The sequence below is a fragment of the Alosa sapidissima genome, chromosome 22, assembly GCF_018492685.1.
Source record: "Alosa sapidissima isolate fAloSap1 chromosome 22, fAloSap1.pri, whole genome shotgun sequence".
Taxonomy (NCBI): Eukaryota; Metazoa; Chordata; class Actinopteri; order Clupeiformes; family Clupeidae; genus Alosa; species Alosa sapidissima.
The window spans coordinates 21,833,191-21,858,163 of record NC_055978.1 but is presented as its reverse complement, the minus strand read 5'-3'; the positions used below and the strand labels follow the sequence as shown (position 1 = coordinate 21,858,163).

At 45.2% G+C, this 24,973-nt stretch overlaps 1 protein-coding gene and 1 long non-coding RNA gene across 3 annotated transcripts in view; both read left to right on the top strand.

Moving 5' to 3' along the window:
* large1 (LARGE xylosyl- and glucuronyltransferase 1) overlaps positions 1 to 20,927 on the top strand; it is a 63,922-nt gene extending 42,995 nt beyond the window's left edge. For both annotated transcript variants that reach the window (XM_042079102.1, XM_042079103.1), the window contains 9 exons: positions 3,878 to 3,982; positions 7,337 to 7,449; positions 8,916 to 9,041; positions 9,728 to 9,883; positions 13,455 to 13,618; positions 17,910 to 18,188; positions 18,493 to 18,639; positions 19,712 to 19,907; positions 20,283 to 20,927. In XM_042079102.1, coding sequence (XP_041935036.1) covers positions 3,878 to 3,982; positions 7,337 to 7,449; positions 8,916 to 9,041; positions 9,728 to 9,883; positions 13,455 to 13,618; positions 17,910 to 18,188; positions 18,493 to 18,639; positions 19,712 to 19,907; positions 20,283 to 20,480 — 1,484 coding nt within the window. In that variant the 3' untranslated portion in view covers positions 20,481 to 20,927. The remainder of the gene's footprint in view (positions 1 to 3,877; positions 3,983 to 7,336; positions 7,450 to 8,915; positions 9,042 to 9,727; positions 9,884 to 13,454; positions 13,619 to 17,909; positions 18,189 to 18,492; positions 18,640 to 19,711; positions 19,908 to 20,282) is intronic.
* Positions 20,928 to 20,961: 34 nt separating this feature from the next.
* Positions 20,962 to 23,615, top strand: LOC121697753. The gene is made up of 2 exons (XR_006026545.1): positions 20,962 to 22,008; positions 22,039 to 23,615. It is a non-coding gene; the product is annotated as an uncharacterized LOC121697753 (long non-coding RNA).
* Positions 23,616 to 24,973: the final 1,358 nt, after the last annotated feature.

The following is a 24,973-nucleotide window of genomic DNA, read 5'->3' as shown; positions in this document are numbered from 1 at the left end:
CTCCCTCTCTCTCTCACTCTCTCCTCTGTCTCTCTTTCTATATTTGCATTTCACTTTTGTCTCTCCCAGCCCCTCCGTGTCCACTGTAGTTTAATGTAGTGTTAAAACTCCAAACTGCCAGTCACATGAATATAGAATAGGGCACCATGCCCTCCGACCATTTCCACAGCAGCCCTGTCCTCTCTCCTCTTCTCATCCTCTCCTCTTCTCCTCCTCTCCTCTTCTCCTGCTCTCCTCTTCTCCTGCTCTCCTCTCCTCCTCCTCTCCTCTTCTCCTCTTCTCATCCTCTTTTCCTGCTCTCCTCTTCTCCTCTTCTCCTGCTCTCCTCTCCTCTTCCTCTCCTCTTCTCCTCTTCTCATCCTCTTCTCCTGCTCTCCTCTCCTCCTCCTCTTTAATATCCTCTGGTCCCTTTTCTTTTCCTTTTCCTTCATTTCTATCACCTCAAATAATTGATTGTATCCATCAATGCATGAAGAGGTTGTGTCCAACAGAGCTGGTACTTGCTGTGCATCATATGTCATTTCATAATATAATGCAGTGTAGATGTGAGTTTCTAATTACCGAGATAGCGCTATGTCTTGCCACAGTGATCTGGTAGATTACTGTTCACACATTTTGGATCTATGGCCACTTTCCTCCCATGCACTCTTGAATGACCACCAAGCCTGTGAATAACTCACCCAGCCTGTGGCACCTCTATTTACACCTATTTGTAAAGCACAGTTTCAGTCATTACGCTTTTACGGCTTTGCACCGTAAAAGAAACGGGGAGCCCTTATCACCCCTCCCCAGGTGAGGGAGTGGACGCACCAGCAGGTTTTTATTGTGGCTGAACAGTCCGCCCCCCCCCCCTCCCCCCTTAAGCGTCCTCCGGTAAACTGATAACTCCGAGGATGCTTCTCAACTTTTCAACGCCAGCTGCTTCTCGACTTCCAACTTTTGCTCTCACAGGGCCTGAGAAAAAGTGGGCCCAGGTGCAGACTGAGTCCAGACAATCAAATTGTGTTTTGGTTTCCGCTATTTATTGTGGGCCATGAGATTTGAGGTAGGGAGGGAGGGAGGAGGGGGGTGAGTGGACGTATCTCGGTTGGATGGCTCAGTATATAGACGGGATCTTTTAACATGTCTGCAGGAGAGCATGAGATTTCTCGCTGATGTCGGGTCGGAGACAAGTGTGTTTGTGTGTGTGTGTGTGTGTGTGTGTGTGTGTGTGTGTGTGTGTGTGTGTACAAGGGGGGATGAGATTTTGATTATGTTAGAACAGATATGCAATGGTATCTGCCACAGGGTCCAGAGTAGCCGAGGAGATCAATAATGTAAGACTTTGTGGAGAGAGGGAGAGAGAAGTAGAGGGGGAGAGCGAGGGATAAAGAGAGAGATGAAGACAAAGACATAGAGCAAAATGTAAAACGAGACGGATAGAAAGACAAGGAGAGCGTGAGATCAAGGTGGGGGGGGAGTTGTGCGGTAAACAACAAGTGGAGATGGCAGAGTGAGTGAGATAAAGAGAGTAAGAGGGGGGGCTTTAGGGGGATCCGTGCTGTGCTGTGAGTGAGGCATTGTGGGATAGGCCTCCGCTCTTGTCTCTGACTAAATAAACAAGTGTTTGTGGAGACTGTACCCGCTCTGCACAAGTGGTGCCTGATAGCAGGCAACATGATGTCAGTTCAGTGCAGTCCCCCACTCAAGCTTTTTTTACTCACTCCCACTTGCTCACACACACACACACACTCACTCCCAGTCTCTCACACACACACAAACACACGTGAGGGGGGCCATGACCCCCCCCCCCCACACACACACAAAAACTCGTCTAGCCCCATTTCAAGACCGAGGAGGATGAATAAGAGTGGACTTCACAAAGAGCTGATTGGGCTCCATGGCATCGGTGTGGTGGGTAGCCCGACTACGCAAGTCTGTCTCTCTGAATGCCATCCACAGCCAGCCTCAATGAGCGTGCCGGATCAGGTGCGGCCAGAGAATACTGTCGAGGCGGTCGCCAAGAGAGACCAGAGAATACCGACGAGGCGGTCGCCAAAAGAGGCGCCACGTTTGTGTTTGTCCAGACTGCACAGCAGGGGCGGCTCTTCTGTTACATGAGCATGGTTTGCATTTGTTTGGAATGAATAATGGAACGATGGCTTTGACCATTCTACAGCAGTGAGCAGTGTGTGTGTGTGTGTGTGTGTGTGTGCGTGCACGCTTGTGTGTTTGAGAGGGGGGCTGGGGGGGGGGGGGGGGGGGGGTGAGAAAGAGAGAAGAGGCAAGTTTATGTATATATTGCACAATTCATATGCACTGGCAATCCAGATGAAAATTGTATGAACATAAAAGAACTTGAAGAAAGTTAAAGAAAGATATTATTTAAGGACACTGAAAAGTAAGTGTTAGATAACCTTAAAAAACATAGAAACAAATAGGAACAAAGAAAATTTTGTATGTATAGTGCATTTGTACATGTAGAAAAGTGGAAAATTGAAGCTTTTTGAAGAAATGAGAGAGAGTGAGAGAAAAAACATTGCACCTTTCAAAGCTTTTGGATAACCTCATCCATTCAACTCTGACGCTTTGAGTGCAGCAAGCGCTATTGAGCTATTACCTTGTTTTCTTTGGAGAAGTTGGAATAGTTTCGGAAAGTTGAAGAAACTCAAACATGCTGACAGCTGCAACAGCTGAACGAACGCTGACATTGAGCTTCCACAGCATCAGTCATCCTGCTCAACCTTCCGCCCTGTTGCGTGATCAATTTAAAAAAAAAGTCTGAAGTTTCAAACCAATTAACATCAGGTCACAGAGCACCTCCGCAGAGAGCGGCACTGATTTAAACGCGCTGAAACATTCAATCTGAAACGAAACGAAAAGGGACGGCCCTAAAAACTCCTAAATAGAAACCAAGCTTGGTGAACTGAATTTCCTTCTCAATGGAGGCCTCCTTCAATGAGCTGTTTAGCAGGCCGAGAAGTTTTTCTTCGCATGGGATCTGTTCCAGTCTGGTTCAAAGAAAGTGCAAAGGTCCTTCAGAAGGCCTTTTCTCCCCTCTCAACCACTCAACAATGGCTTGGACAGTCACACAGTGTAGATACTCCCTTAAAGGAAAATTCCGGTATTTAGCACTTTGAGTCCCTTTGAGTTAAACTTTACGTTTTCAAATGGTCCTCCTCACAATAACCTAAAGGTCTTATGAAACTGTCAAAAGTAGAATAGAAGTAGTAGTAGACTCTTTGATGATACTTTATATTAACTTCTGGGGGTCATTTCTCTTTTGACGGCAGTTTGTAAGATTTTTATTTTGTACTAGATTGTGAAGGTAGTTTTATGATTTACTGCTCATGTGTTTTAATATTGTTATATTTTACAGTGCCTTGTTAAACTGTGTTAGACATTCATATTGATTTAGCTCTTTTTTGCACTGCTGTATTTAAACTGTATTGGTTGGCTGCACTTTGATCGAACTGAGCAGTGTATTGTTTTGTGTTGGTGGTGTTTTGGGTATTTGTCTCGTGACTCGTGATACGAAAGGCAATAATTCAGTCATTTAAGACCTCGTGGAGAGGAGGTTGACTTTATGAAGTGAACCAGATTTGGTCTTTTCTGCTTGTGGTTTATCAGCTGGATCTAGCACACACACACACACAAACACAAACACACACACGCACATGTGAAATGTTCCATCTATATTGTCCCCTGCTTACATCAGACAGGCTCTGTTTTAGTCTGAAGGGTTCTTTCCTTTTCCCTTCTAATGTGATTTGTTTCATCACCCTCTCTGGTTTTAAATGTATCTTATAAGCCACTGTTGTTTGTCTCTGTCAGTGTTCCTTAACTTGTGTGTGTGTGTGTGTGTGTGTGTGTGTGTGTGTGTGTGTGTCCCCTGCAGGGCAACAGGTTCTGGGTCTGGTGGAGAACCAGAGTGACTGGTACCTGGGGAACCTGTGGAAGAACCATCGGCCATGGCTGGCACTGGGCAGAGGCTTCAACACAGGTCAGTCTGCAGCGGTCATCACCAACTTGATCATGGAGTGCAGGAAATGCATATATTTTGGTTCGCAGCATGAAACAATTATGCACTGTGAAGTAGTGTTGTCACGATACCAAAATTATGACTTCGATACGATACCTGCCATAAATATCACAATGCTCGATACTAAAACGATACTATGGCGAAATCCTAAGATATCTGGAGAAGAAAGGACTCATACCTCCTTCATTTGTGTTGAATTTGGTGCACTTTTGTAGTGTGTAGGTAAATTCTGGGTTCTAAACTTCTAAACTTCCTACACAATTATTATTTTTTATAGTCAGTAAAATAGTAGGCCTACTTTCTGTGATTAAGTCCTTTATTGTTTGTTATAGTTAATTTACATTGTGTTGTGTTTTGGCAATAAAGTAGCTTTAAATAGCCAAACTAGGCTAGATCAAGGTCAGTGTTAAAATTACTGCATGCGAATTACTGAATGCTATGCAGAGGGGCCTAATCTTTAGGCCATCTGATGTACAGTATAGGCTACCCTAGGCCTTCCCGTGTTCATGGGATTTCTTTGACAGTTGCAAAGGGGAAAATGTGAGGATAGTTTCCTTTGCGCCCAGTGTACAAGTACGACGTTCCAACCACTCAGGTCTTCGTCAGATAGGCCTACACCATTATCTGTTGCAATATATCTGTGTGCATTCCTACATTACGTCTATTTCTTTGATAACATGATTTGCTAGCACGTACTGTAACAATACGCCGCTATTATTATTAGGACTTAACACGCTTTGGTGGTATTATGCTGTGGGCTTTAATTAGCGCATTTCGGGTAGCCTATCCTACACCTGGGCAATAATTATTGAACAAATTGCAGTCTACATGCCATGACAAATATTACCAGTAGTAGGCTACTGACCGAACATGAAATAGATCGTTTACAAGTTATGGTAATGTTATTCTGGCGTGAACATTGCGCTTTCATCACGTTAGCACCCTATGATTACAGCTCGTTATGTCTCGTCAAAATGATTACAGCTCGTTATATATCGTCAAAATTCATTGATGAAGGAAGGTTCGCTTTATCCCAGCGAACCATACTCGTTTCACTTAGGCTAGACTAAAACATAAGAGAAGAACTTGACACTAACCATGTAGTCGTGTTTTCTATAGCATATTCATTCAAAGAACCTGTCGTTCTTTGAACTCTTTAAAAATGTTGGGATATGTCTGCGAGGTGTTTAGCCAAGTTCCATGCGTAGCCTACTGCTTTTAAATGATTTTGTGTACCTGATGGCTTGCCTTAATTCGCAATGTATCCGAAATAGTTGCAGATTTCACTGCACCTTTTGTTTTATCCACAAGGCCTAGAACAACTGTCGGCAAAGAACTATGTTGACGTTGGCTGCGCACTCACTCACTCAGAGCTGCCTGCTTGACACGCCCACTTGCCTAGATGCCTGCCAGGAGCAGTGAGAGCAGCAGTTCACACAGACACAGAACGTAATTATTTTAATAAAGTATCGATTCTAAAAACGTCTGAAATCGTATCGTTTTTTGCGTGAAGGCATCGCGATACCTTTTTTGTATCGATACACCGTGCAACACTACTGTGAAGAATGTGTGTCTGTGTGTGTGTGTGTGTGTGTGTGTGTGTGTGTGTTTATTTGTTTCATCTTGCTCCACTGCACACTTCAAAATACTGTGGATTCAATAAAAGTAGACAGATACGAGTGCTGAAGAACATTTCCTTAAGAGCCAAGCCTTTGTTTTTGTCACAGTGTGTGTGTGTTGTGTGTGTGCAGCAGGCGGTTTGGTGGGATTGTTTAAAGCCCCTGATTAGGCTTGGCTCGTGCCTGAAATGGCATGGAGATTGACACTAATCATGGTGTTGACTGTGTAACCGCAGACAAACAGCTCTTAGCCTTCGGGTGGTGAACCAGGTTGCAGCTTGTTGACTGGAGACGAGTGCAGAGGCCGCTGTCAGTCTGAGACACAACAAGCTGAGAATTCACACTGTTTAATAGAAGGCATGCTTACCTCAGGAACTGATGTCGCTCTGTTTGGCTGAGACATTCCCTGGTTCAGTGCTGCCTGCCGTCCATTTTGTCGCAGATGAAGCAGAACACTTCAATGTGACAAAAAGAAACGTGAGCCATGTGGTTGGGGGGGGGGGGGGGGTGTAAGAGAGAAAGCAATCTGCCAAGGCCATTTACGAGGTGAAGCGATCAACCTGTCCATTGATTAAAGTCGGACGCGACGACAGCACCCCCCACGTCTGTGTGAGTGCTTCTTTGCACAGGCCTTAGGAGCACAGCGGGTACCCCTTTAGGACTGATGTATTAGTGGAGGGCACTCACAGAGAGTTCAGACAAACCTGCACTCACACAGGAGTTTGTTTTGTTTGTGTGTGTGGGGGTGTGCTATGTGTGTCTGTTTGTGTGTTTGTATGTATGTGTGCGTGTGTGTGTGTGTGTTTGTATGTGTGTGTGTGTGTGTGTGTATGTTATCGGCTCCGGTGGCGGCAACAGATGGCACACAGCAGGACTCGTGAGACAATTTCGTTTGTTTCAACAAATAATTCACTAGCTTTTTTTCTCTCTGAAGAGGGGGAACCTGGAGTGATTTGGTTTTGTTTTTGTTTTGTTTGGAGGAGCCTGGGGTTTTGTTATTCTTCCTCTGTGTCTGTGTACAATGTCTTATTGAGGGAAAGGTTGAGAGATGTTTTCTTTACCGAACACTAGCTTATCTTCAAGGCCACCTGCACTTTTTCACCGTAGTTGACTTTGTGCAACTGTGACGTGTTTGTTTTCACTCAACACACACACACATACACACGTCTCATTGCGAAGACGTGTGTTCCTCCCACACGCGTAGCCCTCGGCGACCAAGGCTCCGAGCAGCCATGGCAACCACCTTGAAAAGATGTCGAGAAACCAATCATCACCAAGGTCAATTAGCCGTGAGAGTCTGTGGTCACTGTTGAGCCAGCATTAACTGCGAGGGCTGTAGAAATCACTCAATAGGAGTCATTAGAGTTGTTTCCAGCCCACCGAGATCCACAGGCTGCCATGGAGCACTCCACAAGCAATCCATTATGTTTTTCTGAATGGCAAATAGCTCGGACATGATGTTGGTATTAATGCTGTGTGTGTGTGTGTGTTTGTGTGTGTGTGTGTGTGTGTGGTGGATCTGTTTGATATGTAGGCCTACCGTTCCGTGTCTTAAGACTGATTGATGATATTTTCAAGGTCTGGATTGCTGAAAGGTCATTGGTGCTATGCTACGGCGTTTCCATATTAATGCTGATGCACGTGTATGTTTGTTTGTTTTGTATGTGTGTGTGCGTGCGTGTGTGTGTGTGTCCAGGTGTGATACTGCTCCTTCTGGATCGTTTGAGGAAACTCAGATGGGAACAGATGTGGAGGCTGACCGCAGAGAGAGAACTAATGAGTATGCTGTCCACCTCACTAGCAGACCAGGTAAGACATACACACTTTAACACTATACCAGAGATCCGGATAATGCTGTTCACCTCACTGGTAAACCAAATGTCAAACAAGCACAAAGGAGCTTAGAAACAAACTCACACTCTCTCTCCTGTCGGCTTAGCTGCCATTCTCTCTCACTTACATAAACATACACACACAAGCACACACACACACACGTTAATACAGATTTATAGCATTCTGTCAGTTATCGTGTACATGATCTGCTAGCCACAGAGTGATTGACACAATGTTAACTTAAGAATCAGACTATCAATCAGATTACTCTGGCTCTGTTGCCTATGACTTGCCCGTCCCCTCATACACACACACACACACACACACAAACAGACACAAACTTTTCTGTCTATTCATCCTCAGACTGTGTCTGATTGACATTCTGTGATTGCCATGACTGAGGATTACCCCATCATGTGATCCCCCAAATGTTTTAATACTTCAACAATTTAGCAATGCAGACCGTGTAATTAGTGGCATCCCGGCTGAATGTGTTAGCTTCCATTTTGTGGGATATTAAGAGAGATTAGCATTTGATTGACTAATGATACACAAATCATTAATGCCTGTGAAAATCTTAATTTTCATTTTTTCCCCTTTTGTGCTTTCGTCTGCAGTGTTAAATATTTTAACTATGCCGATTCACACAAAAACAGAGACAGATACAGACCAACAAATACACTTTTGCTCGCTCTCTCTCTCTCCCTCTTTCTCTCTCACATACATACACACACACATACATACACACATACATAAACACAAAAATACATACATACATACACACACACACGCACATATACACACACACACACACACACACACACACACACACACACACACACACACATACTGTATATACATACACACACATACACATACACACACACACACACATACATACATACATACATACATACATACATACATACACTCACACAGACAGACACAGACAAACACACTCTTGCTCTCTTGCATGCACTCCCGCATGCACACACACACTCTTCTCAAAAGGTGGGATTTTAGCGTTGCTATCGACTCATACCACCACCTTTTTATTTTATCACAAAGTGCATCAGGCACTCAGTTGCATAAGGGCATCACTTTGTTCAGGTGGCACATAGATCTCCCAAACCAGTGACTTTAAATAGACAGGAGCCCCATTACACTCCCACACTCTTGCAATGTTGCAAGTGACTTTTGGAGTTTCTTTCAGACTCTGTTCAAAAGAGGGAAGAAATCTCTCCAGTCAAAGAGATCCTGTCAAAGGAGGATTGGGTTTGATTGACTCCTCTTGACATTGGCAGTGGACGGACTCCACTCCACCGTGGATGCTGGCTAGCCCCGGAAAGCACCGCAAAACCCGCAGGTCAGCGTGCAAATCTGATGTAACCAAAGCGCAATCTCTCTCTCTTTCCGTCTCTCCGGCCGACTTGGGCTTGCAGGACATCTTCAACGCGGTGATCAAACAGAACCCCTTCCTGGTGCACCAGCTGCCCTGCTTCTGGAACGTTCAGCTGTCGGATCACACCCGCTCCGAGAAGTGCTACAAAGACGTGGCAGACCTCAAGGTGAGAGAAAATAAAGGCAGACAAAGAAGTGCTCATGCATGTTAGTGTGTGTGTGTGTGTGTGTGTGTGTGTGTGTGTGTGTGTGTGCGTGTGCGCGCGCGGGTGTTAGAAAGGAGAACTGAAAGAGAAAGGGGGTGAAATAAAGTTGCCCGAGAGTAAATGTGACAGCAATTGTAAGACTGAGAAAGAAAGTGTGTGCAAGGTGTGGAAAGAATATGAGCAATGAAAGGTGTGTGTGTGTGTGAGAAGAGAGAGAATATGTGTTTGCATGTCAGAACAAGAGAGCACATAGAGGTGGTGATGAAGCAATGTTTTGTCTGTCCATAGGTATATGAGTGCATATGCTTATGCATATATATATATACATCTGCATGTGGGCATATCTATCTATGTGTGTGTGTGGTTTGGAAGTCCGTGTGTGTGTGTGTGTGTGTGTGTGTACTTATGAAGACTGCTAAAGAAATCTCCTTCCTGACTCTTCTCCTACACACCTTCCTTCCCTCTGTCGCTTGGATGCTGCTGCTCCTCAAACACTCTTCTGTTTCCTGTCTCTCTTGATTTATGCCTTTCTCAGTCCCACCAGAGCGACTCTATACATCAACTCAAATAGGACTTTTATTATCTATCTATCTATCTATCTATCTATCTATCTATATACACTCTCTGTTTTCTTGGAACACTTCCAGGTGATCCACTGGAACTCCCCTAAGAAGCTGCGTGTGAAGAACAAGCACGTGGAGTTCTTCCGGAACCTCTACCTGACGTTCCTGGAGTACGACGGGAACCTGCTGAGGCGAGAGCTCTTCGGCTGCCCCAGCGAGACCGACCACAACAGCGAGAACGTAGGTGGAACCGCAGAACCTCCTCTAGAGTCCCTCTAGCTCAAGAACCGGGCCCTGCCATCACACTCAGCATAACTCACTCAGCGAGACCGACCACAACAGCGAGTACGTAGGTGGAACCGCAGAACCCTTCTCTAGAGTCCCTCTAGCTCAAGAACCGGGCCCTGCCATCACACTCAGCATAACTCACTCAGCGAGACCGACCACAACAGCGAGAACGTAGGTGGAATTGCAAAAACCTCAGAGTCCCTCCTGCACTGATATGAAATTAGAATGACTGTACTGTATTGGCGTAATCTTTGGGTTGGTGCTCTGATGCGTTGGTGCTCTGTTTGATCTAATGAACTGCGGTTCACTCTATTAGATAATCTGCTGGATCATTTGATACAACACAGATGTAAGCGAATTCCGGAAATTAAATATAGCTCATCTCAGAGTGTGGAATGTTTATTGCTATTGAAAACTGTTGTACAGTACCGTAGTGACACACACACACACACACACACACACACACACACACACACACACACACACACACAGTTTTATATTCCCACACACTTACTCATATACACACAATTTCACAGTGCTCTCAGCTGAGCAAAATTAATAAAACATGTTTTGCTTCAGACCAGGAACTTCTCTGCCAAAAGCATCCGTGACTGTAAGATCACTGTGACCTAGAGACTGAGAGCGAGAGAGTGCTAAAGAGAGAGACAGAGCGAGAGAGAGCGAGAGTGCGATAGAGAGAGAACAAAAACTGATGTTCTCTGTATCATTTAGCTGAGATCATAATCGCCCCATGCTTATGGGGAATGAGGCTTGAGGCATTTAAACATTGTATCTTATCACGGAATAATGCATGACAAAGACTCGCCGAGCTCCTTTGTGTGGGCTGGAGGAGTAAATGGGTCTGGGGACGGGGGCGGGACATTGAACTGCTGTCTCTGACTGACGCATAGACCGTTATCTAGTTCTGCTCAGTGGTCTTGATCAAGCCGGAGATATTTGCCTGGCAGACACCACAAGTGCAGGAAAAAAAAGGAAACCATGGAAACTTCTCAAAGTCATCTAAAGAATGAGTGTGGACTGGAGCTCAGAGAGTTCTGTTCAGGGATGCATGTATTTCCGTGAAATCCAATCGCAGGAGTCCGTGTGAATGGCATGGGCGCACTTCAAAGAAGCTGGTGATTTCGACCAGCTATTGGGGAGTGGTGGGGAGGTGCATCTCTTATACCGGCAAATAGCTTTGATTATTAAGGCAGTTGAGTTCTTCGCCTTCTCTCTCTCTCTCTCTCTCTCTCTCTCTTTTTCATCCTTACTGAAGGTTGATGGTTCCCAAATGTATGCATGTAAATAAGAGAGCTGCAACTACGTCTGCCAATTCACGCCAGGCATGGTTTCCTGCGCTCAGCAGAATTACACAGCGCAAGTCGGAGTTAAAATCCAATTTAGAAGAGTAGAGCACATATTTTCTTTTCCACCACCCCACCACTGATCCAGTGTGTTGTCATTAAAGACTCTGTTGTGAGAACAGCTTGCTTTGCTGGGAGCTGCCTGGCAGTGGGCTCGTCTCATTGTGTTGGGAGGGTTCTGTGTCTGCTGCTGTGGCTTCTGGAAAAGCTGAGAGGCACAGAGCTGGTGCTCATGCTAGGCGAATTAGCAATTAGCATCATAGCTCTGCAACTGCCACCTGTCAGATAGTGCTGGAAGATACACACACACACACACACACACACACACACACACCACATCATACATAAACACACTCACACACACACATAGCACATAATCAAGTTTACATGCAGTACACGTGGTTACAGACACAAACACATACACAGTCCATCTATACACATTAGACATAGACTCACTAAGTTTCTCCCCCACAAATTCACACCACTGTTAGCGTCAACACCCACCGGCGGTCCTCCTAATGAGGCAGCCTAGGCATACAGGCACATCTGCAGATGGCTTTTATTTGATGTGGGACAAAGATGGCATTCGGTCACTGGTGATTGGATGAGGTCCCCCAACGCACCTGGGAAATATATCACTAATAGCTTCTTGGCATAGTGTAAAAATGATACAACACTGACTACGGTTAGAAACCCCAGCCAAGGAGAGTTTCTGCCCAACCACTTCTTACAAAGAAACTTCTAGCAGTTTGGCAGTATCTTGACTACAGAAAAAAAAAGGGGAAAAAAGAAATAAAGTGAGCAAAGTTGAGGAGTAATTATGACAGAATGACTCAGCATTCTCTTACACATGGGTGGAGTCTTTCTGCAGTCCCTCTATATAAACGGTGTGTCATCTAAAGTACTCTTAATTAATCAAATTACTCCTGCTTTGACATTTTCCAAGAGGAGTTTTTCTTTTCTTTTCTTTTTTTCTTTCGCATCAAACCTCCCCCACCTCCCTCCCTCCTTCTCTCTCTCTCCCTCTCTCTCTCCATCTTTTTTTGTCTCCCTGCACCCAATCAATTAAACGTGTCCTTAACTCTGGAAATACTTTGCTCAGTCAATTTCTTCAGAGTTGCAGGAGCTATTTAAATCACATTAATGAAATGATCAGGCTAATGAAGTTGCTGAGGGTTTGGCCTGAGCCAGACAATGTCTCTCCTCACCTCTGGGCGGGGGGGTGAGACTTCTCATCATCCCCCCCCCCCCCCCCCCCCCCCTCCCCCATCCCCTATTCTCCCCCAGCAAACTGGATGAAATGATTCCAAGGCATGTACTTCAAGTCCTTGCTACTCCCTGCCGTCTCCAACACATGCTAAAATCCCCAGCATGATATATAATAGATATGTGACATCCTTATAGGTTAATTAGTGGCTTCACTGGGTGATGTGGTTGTAGCGTAGGAGAGGGTTGGCACTGTCCTACATGGAGCACAGTGGACTGGTAATTGGGGTGGTGTGAGGTGCATTGGGATTAAGAACATCGACAGAACGTTTTTTGAACACCACCAGAAAAGAAAAAAAGAATTTCCCTTATGCCACGAAGCGTTTGGTATTTTATGTAATGTATGTATTGGAATGAGGAGTGAGATTTGTACTATCATAGATTGATGTGTCCTTGTTATCAGTTTTGTTATGATGTATTCACAAAAAGTATAAAAGGGAGTATCAAAGTAGTGGATTGCAGATTCATCGATTGGATATTTAATTTAGCTTCATCTGACCTCATTTTGATTCGTTTTTATTTCAAGACTGAGAAACGTTTGTAAATGGGAAGAAAGAAAGTTACATCCCACATTCTGCCTTGAATGTTCTTCAGTCATTGCCTTTAGTAAATTGTCAGACCAGGTGTGCATATTTGGAGACACCAATGAAGTGCATTTGAAACACTGTAAACCAATGCAACACCTACAGTAATGAAGTCACAAATGAAAGTAGCATTGAAGGAAGAATACAGCCATGTCAGTGGTGCTTCTGTCAAGTGTCAGATGGCATTGAGAAGGGAATGCTTGTGAAGATTGTTATTCAGTACCTTCAATGTGAAAACGTTTTTGTCTGTCCCTACAAGGCCGCTGTTACTTTAAACTATTTCATGACCTTGTGTTTCTGACCCCACAGCTTCAGAAGACTCTGTCGGAGCTGGACGAGGATGACCCGTGCTACGAGTTCCGGCGGGAGCGTTTCACCGTGCACCGCACACACCTCTACTTCCTGCACTACGAGTACGAGCCCAGCGCTGACAACACCGACGTCACACTGGTGGCCCAGCTCTCCATGGACAGGTAGGGACAACACACACACACGCATACACACACACACACACACGCACACGCACGCATGCACACACACACACACACGCATGCACTCACACACACACGCACACGCACGCATGCACTCACACACACACACACACGCACGCATGCACTCACACACACACACACACACACACACACACACACACTCACACTCTTTCTCTCTCTCTGGTGGCCCAGCTCTCCATGGACAGGTAGAGAAATCACACACACACACACACATACACATACAGAACAAGAAAACATGTTGATAATACCTCCCTCCAAAATCAACAGTTTACACACTCAACAAGAAGAGCTGGCAGTGGGTTCTGAACGTGATCTACATTCTCAGCACCGCTACGCGTCTCCACCCTCCAGCGCCTGAAAATGACATCCCAAAGCTCTGGGGCAGAAAGACAAAAGACAGCCGTCACCTGTGACACACAGATAGACACACAAGAGCGCCGGCCTGCTGGAGTAATGCCTCCCTCTCTCTCTCTCTCTCCCTGTCTCTATCTCTCTCTCTCTCTCTCTGCTGTCTTTCTCTCCTCCGAAGCTTCTCGCCTCACACATTTCTCTCGGGTGTCACTGATGCCCTTGGACCGCCTTTGCAGGTGAACGGTCAATCATGCTCCGGGTCGTATTTACCCAGCATGCCAAGTGGGCGGCTCGAGTCGTCTGACCTAATTTGATGGTCTCTCTGCTCTCTGCTGTTGACAGACAAAAAACACTTGTCCTTTGTGTTTGACAATAACCGCAAACTTGGTCTCCCAAGATGGAGCAGCACAGCACGAAGACAATGCCAGACAAGAGATTACTACTTTATTTATTTACACCGACTGTACAAAATGAGTTTTATTGTCTCAGTTAATTAACAGTGTAAGCAAAGTTTCCATTGAATAAACCATAGATGCTCTTACAGGGAACTTTAATGAGATGCAATGATATTCAAGCTCTGGGCCAAACACAATTAAAACGAAGGCAGCTTCATCATGGCTCATAAAAAAAGGGTTGTTGACGATACAACATAACAGATAGCTCCTGGCTGCACATCAATCTCCACAAGTTTTTCTTTTTTTTTTTTTTAAAAAAGCAGTGATTTGGGGTCAGAGCCTTTCATTTTGGTTGCATGGAAGTGCAGCATTGAAAGTGCTATGTTGGCACAGCCTTGTGCTAATAACATCTGAGATGATAGTGCACCACGGAGACAGAGATTTTTACAGCATTCACTCACACTTGGCATTCACCACCTCGTCCGTCTTTACCTTCAAACGAAAGAGACTGACCCTCATTAGATGACTGTGTGCTCTGATAGGTCAGCTGTCAACCTCTTGCTTCAGCTGCGTCCAATCAAGGAAAGGTCAGATGTTGCGGGTCTATAGGCCATTGGTTGATGAACATTAATGAAATCAGATTCAGAAGTGATGACTTGAAATGAACATGATGAAGCGGATAGTCATACTTAACGGTCTCTTTCGCTCTGTCTTCTCCTGAGTGGTCATTTATCTTTCCTATGCATAGTTTGTCTCAGGGGAAACATTATGCTGACCCATTTTAATGATAAACAATGTATTTATTTATTTATTTCTTCTTGTGTGTAGAATTAAGATGGATCTCCAGTGACTCTTCAGATTTACACGATGCAACCTTCACATACACCGAAACAGTCAGATTGAGAGTCTGTGGAGTCTTTTTTTGGCAAGTCCTCATGGATAGTAATCCAAGTTTTCAAGCATCTGGAAGACTGTAAAAAATGCCATTTAAAAAAAGCAATTATTTGCAATTGCAATTATGATGCACTGATGCACTTATGCAATTATCACAACCAGTAGTAGTGTATTGGCAGTGTATTGCTGTGATGTTATACTTATATACAGAAGTGCTTGTGGACTACTTTCCTCCAGAGTAGCTGATCTATATAAAATCAGTTGGTATTGTTTGTTCATAAACAGGTGGAAGACATTGCTGCACAATGGAAAACTCATGGGCGTTTCCCTTTAAGAGGTTTTTCCCAGTCTCTCCCTATATACCTCCAGCAATAAGATTTATTTAGGCTAAAACCCAGATATTGACCTCCATCTGTGAAGAACACCTTCACCAGGAAGTGTAGCTGGGAGTTCAACACCCAGCTGTTTATATGCTAATCCGCTCTATTTTGTGTTTTACATTCAAGAAGGGCATCTGTGCAGTTAGGGGCAAGTAGCTGATCAACTCCGCAGCGGCAGGCTGTGAGGAGAGGAGAGAGCGGTCTCCGGGGTGATTTGGGGACGGAGTTGATCATTGTTTCTGTGCAGCACTTCTGTTTCACAGCTCCCGGCCTTGTACTAGTAGTAGTAGTAGTGGTGGTGGGCTTGTTTTTTTTTGAGTGACTCAAGGTTATTTGGGCAAACATGATGTAAATGGAAAAGAATCACTTGTTTAAATTTGTGTCAGTCCAGAGAGACGTTGAACTTGTGCACACTGTGACATCATTTGAGCTATTGAAATAATGAACTTTGGCACCCTATGTGCCCTTTTTTTCGGAGGGGGCGGGCGGGGGGGGGGGGCTATTAACACCATCTCCTTGTTTGGTTGTGAAATGCTAAAAGCACCGTCTATGCAGTGCTAATTGCTAAATGGACCAACGGTTTTGATTTTTGACTGAGAGCCCACAGGCCGTTTGCAGAATAAACAGTAATGATAACTGATTTTCCAAACCCCCTTGACACTGTGTGTGTGTGTGTGTGTGTGTGTGTGTGTGTGTGTGTGTGTGTGTGTGTGTGTGTGTGTGTGTGTGTGTGTGTGTGTGCGTGTGCATGTGCGTGCGTGCGTGTGTGTGTGTGTGTACTGTATATGTGTGTGTGGGAGAGGGAGAAGAAGAGCGAGAGAGCTTTGATCCCTTTGAGTAGCTGCTTATGCAGTGGTGGTGTGGAGTAGCCTTGCACCAGCAGCCCCATGAAATCCCCCTCTGAGGCTCATTGAGGAGGATGCCTGGCACCCCTCACTGCCGTGCTCATAAATATACATCAGGACATAAGAGCACACACCGTTCTCCTCAAAGTGTCATTGAATGGGTGGCTATTCCGCAAGCCCACAACATTGATTTTTAGATTTCAAATGTCAGGCCCGGCTACAGCCAGCGCCCGGTTATTTCATTTCTAACCGCGCCAACCGATAAACTGCTGTGTCGCTGACAGGAATCCGTGCTCTTTGATGTGCACAAATTGAGATTACAGTGACGGGGGTTGGTGGTGGTGGTGGTGGGGTGGTGGTAGGGGATTGAAGCGGAATCGATCCTACGCCCTAATCTCCAGCAGATGGACGCTGTGATCAGCAATAAACAGTGGACACTTCAGCCTCTTGTTTGGCTTGCTGTGGCTCATGCGAGGCCCTTTGGGCGATAGGTCCACCGCAGCTTCCCATTAAACAGAGAGCGGGGCTCCAGGTTTCATTGACTTGATAAGGTCAGTGCCTGAGGAGGCCAGACCCCCCCCCCCCCCCCTCCTCCCCCCCCCCTGCATTGATAAGGGCAGCAAGAACGGGAAGAGGATCGGTGTGTAATCGGTGTCATTCACGTCACGCAGCTAAGCCGACCTGATTTTGCTTTCAGTGGCTCCCCATTCTCTGTTAGGCAGTCTATTCCGTGTCCTGCCTCGGTGGTTGCCAGTCTCGGCCATTGGCTCACAGGTTGTAAATGTTAATCATAATTCTATTTGTTCAATGGCCTAAGTGAACGATAATAGCCAGTATTTCTAATGGAGTGTAAATTTTGCTTTGGTAATGGTTGTGCATCCCAGTGCCCCTCCAGACCTCCGTGCCACAGTCGATAATGAATGTAGAGGCCATTACAATGGTAATGGCTTCTGTTTTTTAAGTTGTCAATAGTGACATTGGTTGTTAATCGGGGCGCTGGTGCAAAACTGGTCTGTGTTGCACAGTAATTGATTGGTACTTCTGAACAGTAATGCTGTCGGAAGTAATAGTAGTAGTGGCAGCAGTGGTGTTAATGAAGTTTTGGTTCTTCTTGAGCTTTTGAGAATTTTCAGCATTTACTCGTGTTGGTGTTGGCCTCATCTATTTACTATGAGCAGGTAGTTTACACAGGGCAAAATATGAGATGGCATGCCTTTTTTTTTTTTTTAGCTTCTTGGACACTTGGATAAGAGATAGTGATGGACCTATGCTGAGTGAACTGGTCAAACACTGGGGGAATTCTGGGTTGTGATTATTGATGCAAAGTTGCAAAGTGTGTGTGTATGTGTACTTAATCTTTATATGTGTGTGTGTGTGTGTGCTATAGGCTCCAGATGCTGGAGGCCATCTGTAAGCACTGGGAGGGCCCCATCAGTCTGGCTCTCTACCTGTCGGACGCTGAGGCCCAGCAGTTCCTGCGCTACGCCCAGGGCTCCGAGGTGCTGATGAGCAGGAGCAACGTGGGCTACCACATCGTCTACAAGGAGGGCCAGTTCTACCCCGTCAACCTGCTGCGCAACGTGGCCATGAGGCAGGTCAACACGCCCTACATGTTCCTGTCCGACATCGACTTCCTGCCCATGTACGGCCTGTACGAGTATCTCAGGTGAGTGCCTCTGGCCCTATCCCAGATTCAGAGCATGACTCACAGGCCTTCTGATATCCGTTCAAATGTAAGCTCACTTCTCAAACTTCTCTGTCTCTCTCATCTATTCTTTTTCATCTATTTTTAGGGATTATCTTTTGTTTTAAAACTAGATTGAAAAGAGTGTTTTTTTTTTTTTTTGGGCTGAAAGTCTTTCCCTTTGAGTCCACTGAGTTGTTGTGAGTGTTTGATCGTTTGGGGGGGGGGGGGGGGGGGTTTAGAAGAGGTCTGTGTGAAAACGCTCCTCTCATGCCTCCCCTACCAGGAAGTCTGTGGTGCAGTTGGACATGGCCAGCACCAAGAAGGCTCTAGTGGTGCCGGCGTTCGAGACGCTCCGCTACCGTCTGTCTTACCCCAAATCCAAAGCTGAGCTTCTGTCCCAGCTGGACATGGGCACTCTCTTCACCTTCAGGTAAAAGCCAGACATCTCTCTCTCTCTTTCTTTCTTTCCCTCTCTCTTTCTTTCTTTCCCTCTCTCTCAGTCTCTTGCTCTTTCTCTTTTTCTCTCTCTCTCCATTTCTCTGACACATTTGTTCCATGTGACTCTTCTCACACTTTTGCTGCTGAACATGAATGCACATATCAAGGACGGGCGCATAAAAGCTTGAACGAAAGTGGCACAGACCATAGAGCTCTACAGGGCCATCCATTATGTCAGGGAGAGGAAAACATTTGTATAATATAAGAAAAAAGTTACTTCTCAAAAGTTTCAATGGCAAACGAAAGCTGCTTTTTTCAGTTTTTTCAGTTCATGGACACAATGTCCACAAGAAGTAGAACTTGTTCATAAGAATCCCAAAGGGCACTCTGTGAAGGATACTTGTAATAATGAAGTTTTCTTTCCTGTATATTTAAGGCCAAGTGCCAGCCAAGGGAATGTAATATTCTTCGGCTTATTAATATTCTTATGTTAATTTCTTGACACCGCAATTCCGCAGTATGAGGTAGTCCATAGTGCCAAATGTTACCTTTAGAACAAAAAAAAAGATCTAATTGAATCGTCCCTCTAGTCCCAGACTAACTTACCAGAGGCTCAACAGCTCAACTTTGTCAGACAGTGTCAGACGATATTCTACTAACTAATGCATAGCTTTCGGTTATGCCAAAATGAAGTCAAACAGCAATCATCTTCATTACTTAATCAGCATTAGATCTGTTTATGTGTTGTTTCATTTGGGGCTTTTAGGCCTTTTAATCCGATAGAAGAGTGACAGAAAGAGAGTGGGAGAGAGAGATGAGGTGGGACCGGGAAATGACCGGGGCTGGACTTGGACCACGGTTTCCCGTGGGATGTGGACCCGTGTGTGGTATGGGATCTGTAGTCAGTCCACAATACCCATGTCACAATGTCATCCTATTTCACAAGGTGATATCAATATAGGGCTGTCTTTTGCAGATCATGTTCCCAGTCTCTGAGCCCAGCTTCACCTGTTTGGCTGTTTGGGTGATGATGTCACTATCAGCTAGTCTTCATCTCCTCTTAGGTATCACGTGTGGACGAAAGGCCACGCCCCCACCAACTTTGCCAAATGGCGGACGGCCACCACGCCCTATCGCGTGCAGTGGGAGTCGGACTTTGAGCCGTACGTGATGGTGAGGAGGGACTCGCCGGAGTACGATCGACGATTCGTGGGCTTCGGCTGGAACAAGGTGGCCCACATCATGGAGCTGGACGCCCAGGTTAGGTGCCCACTGTTTGGGAACGTGCCCACCCAAGTTCTTGGCATTAATGCTGCTTCATTTCTTTGATCGCTTTGTTCTTTAGAAGGTTTTTCAATTCAAGAACTGGACCTTTGAAAATTACACAGTTGATGGTCATTACAGGTCATTGATGAGCTTGCATTTATGTTACGACTTAATGCTACATAATTTGACTTTACACAGACTCTACCTTATACCAATGCACCATATGACTATTTGTGTACAGCTATACCATATATAACATCGCTGTGTCTGTCAAAGTTTTTTGTCAAGCGATTAATTTGCCCAAAACCATTGTAGCAGTTTACAGATACAGCTTATTCTAAATGTGCCTCTTTTTTGTCTCTGTCTTAGGAGTATGAATTCATTGTCCTGCCCAACGCCTACATGATCCACATGCCGCACGCGCCAAGTTTCGACATCACCAAGTTCCGTTCCAACAAGCAGTACCGCGTCTGCCTCAAGATGCTCAAGGAGGAGTTCCAGCAGAACATGTCTCGTCGCTATGGCTTCGCCGCGCTCAAGTACATGACGGCCGAGAACAACAGCTAGCCCTTCTGTCTGTCAAAACAAACCTAGCCACATACTCCCCCCCCCCAACAAAGACCCTGGAGTAGAAAATAAAAGAGCCTTTGGAAAGGAGAGAATAGTCGTCCTTTAAAGGCGAGTTCATTCGCAAAGATCCTATTGAGCCATCGGAGCCCCTCCGACTGCCGTCCACCCCATTTCGCCTCCCTGTAGTAGGGCGAGACCAGCGTGACTCTTCAGGGGCCCTGTGCTCTGTGGGCAGTGTAGGCCGTCCAGGAGGAGTGCTATCCGTCCTCACCAAAGTGGTGTTGTCAGTGGAAAAGAAAATTGTTGAATGTGTCCTCTCAAAAAAGTATTGGTTGTCTTTTTTTTAAACTTTTTTTCTTTTGTGATATATATGTTTTTTGGTGGTCAAGTCAGAACAGAGGGGGAACTTGCTCACTGGACTAACATTTATTTACTGAGGGGGTCTGCAGGGGTAGAGGGGGTGGGGGGGGGTTGGTTTGTGTGGGTTGAAGAGAGATGACAGTCGGTGACGGATGACAGTTGTTCCAGAGCGCGTCCATTCTCTGTGTGTCTGTGACCGCGAGGCCGGCACCACTGTGCGGACACCCAGCTGTTATTTGCTGGGATAAATGCAGCCATGCCTTCAAGAGAATGCCTGGCTCCCGCTAATGGAGAGCTCAGACCGAAGCCTTGAAAAGTCATTTTGCCTGCCTGTGTGTGTGTGTGTCTGTGTGTGTGTGTGTGTGTGTGTGTGTGTAAGCAAGAGGGCCAGAAAAAAAAAAAAAAAAAAGCACCTGTGCTCATTCATCTGGGCAATTTTCTGCTGCATTATTTGTTCACGCGGCCGCGAACGCAATTCCGAACATATGAGCGCAACAGAACCATTTATTTGACGGGTGGCCCAGGGTAAACAGAGAGAGAGAGAAGACACGGGCGGAAGAAGCCGACAAAATGATATCCCAAAAAGACACGGCCAGACAGGAGTGGGCATAATTAGTTTGGAAATGGGCCACCGAGTCTCTTGTTTCGTGTTTACCACAAGGACTAGTTGTCAGATCAGACAACACAGCAGACAGAAATACTTCTACCACCTTGACTGACTTTCTTAAACTAAAAGTGTGGCTCATTTTGTGCGTTTTCATTTTAACCTTTGTTTTTAAAATCATTATGATTTTCCAACAACATGGATACATCATTTGGACAATCTTAGAAGACATGTATTTGTCTCTACACCACTGGAACGCCGTCCTTTAAGAGAACAATTTGAATGGATGTTACAGTACATGAGACTTTCTCATGTATGACTATTACCTTTTTAAAAACAAAACAGAAATCAGTGTTATGTAATTGTATGTTTACAGATCTATCTCTTAACTAAAAAAAAGAGTAAACAGACCTGTACTAACTCCACAGTGGAGTGTGGAGATGAGAGAGTATCAAACATTGTTAAAGGGAATATTAACGGGTGCAGTGTTACTAATATTACAGAAGTGTCAAAGGCAGTGATTGAAATGTTGCTGTCTGTAGCACACAAGTCCTCCTGAAGGTATAGTGGTTTTCTGTAGTCCACCTGAAGGTATAGTGGTTTTCTGTAGTCCACCTGAAGGTATAGCGTTTTTTTTGTAGTTGGACATGTGTGAGGTTGGTCTTTTGCTTTCTTCCCTCCACAGCTTAAAAACCCATTTCGGCTGAAGAGCTCCTAGATGAGCAAGCTTTGACTGGGGCTTGGGGGTTGGCCCAAGGGAAAGGGAGCTCCACTCGTTTTTTGGTGTGGTCACACACCGGCTGCTTTTGTATGGCAACAGTGACCCACTATATAACAACAAGCAATCACATGGGCCATTGGACAGATTTCCATTTGGCACAGCTTTTTGAAAACTGGGATGGGAGAGCAAAAGCAGACCATCCAGGAACTCGTCTGTACGGATGCAGTCAGGCCACTGCTCACCACATGCCCCCCAACCAGAATTATGACATTAGCCTGTGCGTGACAGGAGATTAGAGGAGATGAGTGGCAGTGACCTCCGGCTCAAATGACCTCAAGCTGCCCTCAAACCTGGGTCGTCATGGAAACGCTGGACTGTATGTGGTGTTGGCCACCAGCATGCACCAGCGCTCCCCCGAATTCTGCATTTCATTTTGGATAAAAACGGGCCGACATACTGCATATAGGTGGCGTTTTTCTCAGGCCCCTCAACATGTTGATTTGAAATAAACACGTGTCCTTTGCCGAGTCACTCCTGACTGCTTGCATATTGGTGACATTTGACATTGTGCTGTTTGAGCTGGGGACACATAGTCGGCTCTTAGCTGGGTTTCGTGATAATGCAGCCTTTTAAAGAGATGATGTGCCGCTGTGCTGTGTTATGTAAATGGTATAATTATCTTCTGGAGGATGACCAATGGCCAAAGCCAAATTCCTTGTACACTGTATGTGTAACAGTATTTTGGTCAGTAAAGTTGGTTATGATTCAGTTGATTGGGTTTATGCAAAGTTACAAATACACAGGAAGCCTGACATGTGTTCCTGGCAGAGGTCAGCACACTGCCACGTGCATGTCTTCCCTGGCTAGAGCTCCCAGTCCCAGGTGTTCATGGGCTAATGCATCAGGAAGAGCACACAGTATTATGGACAGGTGTGTCAAAATGTGTGTGTGTGCGTGTGAGAGAGTGTGCATATTTTGAGTTCTGTGCTGTGTGCGGACAGGTGCAGTGTTAGTTGTTTTTGTTGTTGTCTATTAATAAAATGCTTACATACTTGGAGTAACACAGAATTATGAAATCATTCTAAAGGCAGGTTATAAATTGACACCAATTCAAAATAGCTAACGGTGTTCACAGCATCATGACATTTTTTTAATTTGTTTGCGTTTTCTTTTTAATCATATAATGCATTGACATAATAGAACCCCTGTCGTTTCATTGTGCCTTTAAAATTGCCTGATTGATGTATGGGCAAAGAAAGCATTTTAAATTATAGACAATAACATACTGCACCTATAAGGTAGAGTGGTCAATTAGAGTGTGTGCGTGTGTTTATAAGTGGGCTTTGAATACAGGGAAGTGTGTGTGTGTGTGTGTCTTTGTGTGTGCTGTTTGTCTGAACAGAGCTGAAAGATATGCTGCTACCTGAATTAAAATTGAGCAAAATAAGCCATGCAGTGCCTCCCTTGTGTTTTGTGTCCAGAATTTTCAAAAAAGGTAGCAGCAGGAGTCACATCTCCAAGGGGCTCAGCAAGATTGCACACATTCAGGCCTAACACCAGGTTAACACCAGAGGCCAGTCTCCCTGCAGTCCGCTGGCATCCAGCCTCATGCACAGCATCAGGTGGTGCACATGGGCACGTTATTAGTACATCCACAACCCAGACACTCCATCGGCAATCCATCAAACAAAAACTCCATGCTGCCCCTTTTTATCAGGTAAGCACAATGAGACCAAGGAAAAAAGAACGGATGAAAGGATAGATTATTAAAAAAAAAAAATCATTAAAGCAGAGGGGTGTTAATTAAATGTTTATATCTCATGCCCATTGTCATTGTTTTAAGTATGCCAGTGTGCGATATATCCCCCCTAGAGGGTGTTGGGCAGAACAGTGGGTCCTCTGCTTTTTCTCGCAAGGTAATTACACTATCACACACAATGGGGGCTACAGACACTGCAGAGGCTCTCCGCACCGACACCAGATAAGTGAACGGGAGGAGGTACAGGCCAGGGTTGGCAGTCGGCAGCCTCGCAAAATGGCTGAATGAGTGCTAATGATACGGGGCCTCTCCTTTCCTCCCTCTGTGTGTGTGTGTCTGTCCCTCCATCACTGCCATCTTATGTCCCTCATTCTTAATTGAGGTGGCCAGACATCATTTCTCTTATCAGGGGGCTTATTAAAAGTTTTATAAGGAGAGGGAGGAGCTGTTCATTAATACAGTTTAAAGTTTAATGCGTAGGCTTGGGCATGGCTACGGTGGTGTACAAGGTGTAAGCTGATGGTTTGTGGTTCGATTAGACAGTTCTGGTCTTGCTTACTACAGCCCATGGTGTGTTAACACCCACAAACACACACTCATCACACGGTCCAGATCAAAAGATACCATTCACTTACACTTGCACACGGCACAGATGGGGGGGTGTTAAAGAAGTTGCCAGACGGCTTCATTGTTTATAGACGTGTGTGTGTGGTGACGTGAGCACTACCAGAAGCTTCACTACAGGCAGTCCCCCATGCTAAGACCTCTACTATTCACTGCAGGCCAAAAACCTCGCCAACACTTCTCACTCCCAAAAATTCCCAAGGTTTGCAACACTGTATCAGTAAAGCTTAGAGCAACACCATGTAACAATTTGCCAATTTTGAAGCATGCTTTTATTAGGACACTATTTTTGGTATTGTCTGCGAATTTATTTTAATGGCATATTGTTATATGGAGGACAAACAAACATGTCATTGCCAGCAGCCATCCAGGGTATGCACTATGTGTTTTGAAACACACTGCAAAAATGAAAGCAAACCCTT